General features: G+C 51.1%; 1 protein-coding gene across 1 annotated transcript in view; it reads left to right on the plus strand.

The window, feature by feature from the left end:
- The window catches only part of Csrp1 (cysteine and glycine rich protein 1), a 22708-nt gene extending 17555 nt beyond the window's left edge, over positions 1-5153 (plus strand). Inside the window, exons 5-6 of the mRNA XM_021197798.2 lie at positions 3431-3524; positions 3955-5153. Coding sequence (XP_021053457.1) covers positions 3431-3524; positions 3955-4031 — 171 coding nt within the window. The 3' untranslated portion in view covers positions 4032-5153. The remainder of the gene's footprint in view (positions 1-3430; positions 3525-3954) is intronic.
- Positions 5154-5460: the final 307 nt, after the last annotated feature.

A 5460-nucleotide genomic window follows, 5' to 3' on the forward strand; every position in this document is an offset into this window, starting at 1 on the left:
CCTTCCCTTCCCTTCCCTTCCCTTCCCTTCCCTTCCCTTCCCATCTTTTCTTCTTTCTTTTTTCTTCCTTTCTTCCCTTCCTTTCCCTCCCTCCCTCCTCCTCTTCCTCCTCCTCTTCCTCCTCTTCCTCATCCTCCACCTCTTCTCTCTTCTCTCTTCTCTCTTGCTCCCTCGCTCTCACTCTTGCTCTCTCTTTGAGACAGGCTTTCTGTGTGAGACCCTGGCTGTCCTAGAACCAGGCTGGCCTTAAACTCATAGGGATCCACCTACCTCTGCCTCTCCAAGTGCTGGTATTAAAGGTGTGAGTCACCAATGCAACATGGCTAGGTTTCCTGAGAAGGCTTCTCAGGCTGGAGTGATGGCTCGTGGTTAAGAATGCTGACTGTTCTTCCAGATGCTCTCTTCTGGTGTGTCTGAAGACAGCTACAGTATACTTATATACATAAAAGATAAATAAATACAACTAAGAGGGTTTCTCTTTCTAGGATGAAGATTCACAGATTTAATCAGATTTTAGGAGTTTTGGTTCCAGAAATATGTTTTACAATTATAAAATACAATTATCAACCATCACGAAATACATATTTTGTTTGATGGGATATATTCTGCCAGAGATGTACTCGTATAACCCCAGGGTCAGAGGTTTTCTGGGTTAAGGTTCTGTCAGCCTGCTGGAAGGGGTTTCCACATTATTTTTCATTCCTTTGCCTACCCTGTCCCTGTGCTATTCTGAAAGTAGCTTCTGGCTCCCAGTCTGCAGTGCTCAAGGAGAATCACACGGCAACCAACTCTCTGAACAGCCTGGCAATCATTTCCTTGATATTCAGGAATGAGCAGGAGAGCCCTGCGGGGTTGCAGTCTTAGACTAAGAGTCAGCAGGTCACAGAACACGTACCCTCAAGGAGTGTGGTCAGAGAGGACAGCTGGATCTGGCCATGCTCAGACAGCAAGCCAACGGACACCTGGTGTGTGGAGCCCGTGGTCATCTCTTTTATTTGGCCCATGGCTCTGAAGGCCTTTTGATCTTGAAGAATGGGTCAGGAGTGTGGAATGGGAATGAGTGCTTGGGCCAAGTCTGGACCACAGGACCTCTACATTGATGCTGAGATTATCCCCATCACACAGACCAAGGAAACGGGAGTCCATAGGAATGAGTATCTTCTGTGCCCGTATCTTCTAGCTAGGAAGCAAGCCAGGAGCCCAGCTAGTCTTGCCTGATTCGGAAGTCCTGCCTCTTACTACTGTTGACTTTGCTGTGGGCCACTTAACCTCTTGGAAAACATTTCTATACTTGCGAAGACAGGAAAGGGTTGTTAAGCCCACCGTGGTGATGAACTGTCTAGGCCTTCTGTAATCTGCTTGAATCTTGGTTTTACCATTTATTCGTGGGGCAGCCTTCCTGAGCATCAGCTATGCGTAGTGTAGTGGGCATTGTTGTGCCTTAAGTGTCGTGAGAACAGGAGTCTGTCATGGCCACACATGCCTGTAATCTCAGACTGAATCCCCAAAAGGAGGAAAATGGAAGAAATAATAACATCAGAAGTCATCTTTTCCCTTTGCTTATGAAAGTAGGACGTTATTAAAGAAATGCCCAGGAATCTCCATTTCCATGGCATAGGGATTGCACTGACGCCCGGCAGTGGTGGCGGCAAATGCTTTTAATCCCAGCACTTGGGAGGTGGGTCTCTGTGAGTTTGAGGCCAGCCTGGTCTACTGAGCGAGATCCAGGGCAGCCTGGCAGAGAAACCCTGTGTTGAAAAACAATGAAATTAAAATAAAATAATTGTCCTGGGGAGTAGAATAATTTTGAATTCAACGGGAAAAGGGAAGAAGCAGCCCCCTGAGGAGTCATTAGGGACACAGCGTGCCTTTCACTATGGGCTGACTGGGCAAAGACACTAAGGTTATTTCAGGAGTGGCTGGAAAGTCCGAGATGCTACTCCGGGTGGCCTTGTGTGATTCAGTCTTCTTCCAGTCTGGAGGACTGGGGTAGAGGCTTCTGGAGGACTGGGGTAGAGGCTTCTGGAGGACTGGGGTAGAGGCTTCTGGAGGACTGGGGTAGAGGCTTCTGCTTTACAAAGAGGTTTGCGCAGAGCACTGAAGGAGAGTTAAGATGATCTGTCCATCTCATCTCGGCCCCTGATGCTGTCTTTTGGGCACACGAGGAGCTGAGGGGTGAGGTCCAGTGGCCCAGAAATCTGAAGGCCCCAGCGGCTTTTCCTACCCTCCAGCCTGGGCATTGGTGGTTACACTGGGGACCTCAGTGGCCTTACATGGGTTATACTGGGGACCTCAGTGGCCTTACATGGGTTACACTGGGGACCTCAGTGGCCTTACATGGGNTANACTNGGGACCTCAGTGGCCTTACATGGNNTANACTGGGGACCTCAGTGGCCTTACATGGGNTACACTNGGGACCTCAGTGGCCTTACATGGNNTATACTGGGGACCTCAGTGGCCTTACATGGGTTACACTGGGGACCTCAGTGGCCTTACATGGGGTTGTTTTGTTGTCCCAGCTAAATGTGACCAGCCTCTTCCATCTACACACCACCTCAGCTTGTCCAGATGTTGCCAATGGGAGTTGTTAGTTGAGTTGTGTTGTTGATGTGTAGCTGTGTGTGTGTAGTGTGCACGCATGCATGTGGGTGCATGTGAATGCCGTACAGACTTGAGTCCTGCCTCTCTTGAGAAGCTCTTTGCCCTGTGCTGCCTTAGGGCACCTCTTGGAATCACAAAGGGCCTTCTGTGGCTTTCTGTTGAGTTCACTACACTGTAGACAGACCTCTTCTCCTTTCAAAAACCAAACAGATTTGACTCGGGGCTTCCTCCATGCCTGGCCCCATGCAAGCCCTTGACTCTGGGGAAGCCATTTAATTCTGACGGCTGCCTAGGCACCAAGGGCTAGAACCTTAGAGGCTGGGCTGGTTCAGGAAAATCACAGTGATGGTTGCCTGCTCTGTGGTTGTGTCCCAGTCATCTTAGTATGAAATCCTCACATCCACTCTGCAAGATAAACAGAGGGGTCTCCTGCGAGGACACTGGGGGGGCAGCCATTCAAGTAGCATGTGTCAGAGCCAAGATGAATCCAGAGCCGTACCAGTTTCACAGGCAGAATGGTGTGGCAAAGGCTTGCCTGCCCGCCTGCCGGGGTTGTAGCTACCCAGGTGGTATGTAACTCCCTTCTGTGGTGCAGCTGGAACCACTAAGCAGGGAGCCATGGTAACATATCACATCCATGGTGGCACACTACTGGTATGCACTTGGCGCCTGGCCTGTTCCCTCTGTGTCTGGGCCACATTCCCCTAGCATCCTTGCTACCCCTACGTGACTTGCAAAATGCCTGTCCACGATGGCGTCTAATGGTGGGCTGGTCCCCTAGTCGCTGGCAGTGATGTTAACCATTTCCCCATTTCCTTTCTTACCTAGTCCTGGCATAAGTCCTGCTTCCGATGTGCCAAGTGTGGCAAAGGCCTTGAGTCGACCACCCTGGCAGACAAGGATGGTGAGATCTACTGCAAAGGTGGGTAGCTCCACGTCTCTCTGAAGATCAGAAGGCTGGAGGAGGCTGGAGACCAAGCGACTATGCTGTCCCTTAATGAACCAGCCCTCTTGCCTTCCAATCCAAGGGCTGGGGTGGCCTCTTCATGACACAACAGGAAAACCAGAGAAGAAGGAGAATGAGACTTGGCCAGAATCAGATGGAACGCAGGGCAGGGATAAGGGTGGAGCCTAGGATCTTAATACCCGTCCAGTGACCGAAAGACAGCAAATGATTTACTCTCTCATTGAAATAAAGGGGACATGGTTCTCCTCACTATTGAAGCTAGGAACACGATGGAGACGGGGAGGTGGACACTGGTGGACTTTCCTCCAGAGACCAGGCACAGGAGTGGTGGGTGGAACTACTCCGGGGACAGGAGTACATCCTTACCCTTCTCTCCTCTCTGCAGGATGCTATGCTAAAAACTTTGGGCCCAAAGGTTTTGGCTTTGGACAAGGAGCTGGAGCCTTGGTCCACTCAGAGTGAGGCTGCCACCGCCTGCGTGCCCCGCTTACTCCTAAGCTTGTCATCAGCAGTCCATTCCCAGAAGCCTCGGCCACCTCCGAGCTCCTCTCCCTCACTCAGCCCCGCTGCACATCACTAATGCCTTGGACTTGGGTATCTGGCTTCTTGTGCTCAGGGGTCTGCCTGAGCTCCTTCCCACTAAAGGCTTCCTCCTGCCTGGCATTTGATACTGTTATCTTTAGGAGACATCTGTCTAGTCGCCCCTTTCCAGAGACCAGGTCCCTCCCCCCACACCTCACTCCTACAGACCTCTGTTTCTAGGCTGAATGTCCATCCTCTACTGGTCAGGACGCCTGAGCTCACGTCTTTGGAGACCAATAGAGCAAAGCAGGAGACCTGGGGCACGGAGGCAGGACCAGAATTGGGCTAGGGAAGGTTGTGGTTTTTGGGTCCCAGGGAGTCTCCTCTGGGTAGGAGGCTGAGTTCTTGGTGTATCTCAGTCTGGGAAGTCTCCATGAGAGGCAGAGAGGCGCAGATAGGATTGTGGGCCATCGGAAGGCGCTCTTTCTCTGGCCCCTGCCTTTGAATGTGGAACTAGTATCTTTTCACTTAGCAATGGAGAACAAGCTGGGTCAGAGGACCCCAAAGTCTAGAGGTTGCCTGACTGCCTTAGGCATCAAGTTCCCTGTTTGATGGGCAAGGGAGATCCTAATGAATACCTTGAATAAGGATTTACATTTATCAGTGGCCCAGATCTTAGAGTGGCCAGTTCTAGTTCTAACCTTGGGCCAGGTGACTGGGACGGGCAGTTTTGTTGCAGCATAGCCCAGGGTAGAGCTGTGTTCTAGGCACTCCTGAGGGTTCCTCGAACCCCAAGTCCTCACTCTTCCCCAACCCAGACCCAGGCCCCTCTTTCTTCACCCCACCTTTCTCTAGTAACCTTCACTACCTTGCCCACCCCATCCAGGCCCCTAGGTCAGGAGCAGAGGGGTTCCCCAGGTCAGGAGCAGGGGGGAAGGGCCGAGCCTTGATGCTCCCCGGAACTGAAGGGACAAGGCTGTACAGCTATTCGCTGCAAGGGCTGTAGGCATGGGCTGTTGAAGCTGATTTATCATCCGATCAATAAAGCAATTTAGAACTGAACTCTGCTTTCCTGTCTGTCTATGGGGGCCCTGCCACACCCTGGAGCCAGGGCTGGATTGGACCAGAACAATCTCAGCAAGGCCTAGTAGAAAATAACCAAAAAGAACCACTCTGGAACTTTCTATGGAATGTTTACTATTTAATACTGATTCTAAGGGAACCAAATGACCAAAGACCATGGCTTCCCCCTGTTTGCCCACCACAGGATGTAGGAATTTTGTGGACTTGGCTTTTGAAAGGCTCAGTTAGGTCCCAACAATGTGTTCAACACTTCAGCTTTTGGAAAGCCCCTGTAAAGAGAAACTCA

The sequence above is a fragment of the Mus pahari genome, chromosome 5, assembly GCF_900095145.1.
Source record: "Mus pahari chromosome 5, PAHARI_EIJ_v1.1, whole genome shotgun sequence".
Classification (NCBI taxonomy): Eukaryota; Metazoa; Chordata; class Mammalia; order Rodentia; family Muridae; genus Mus; species Mus pahari.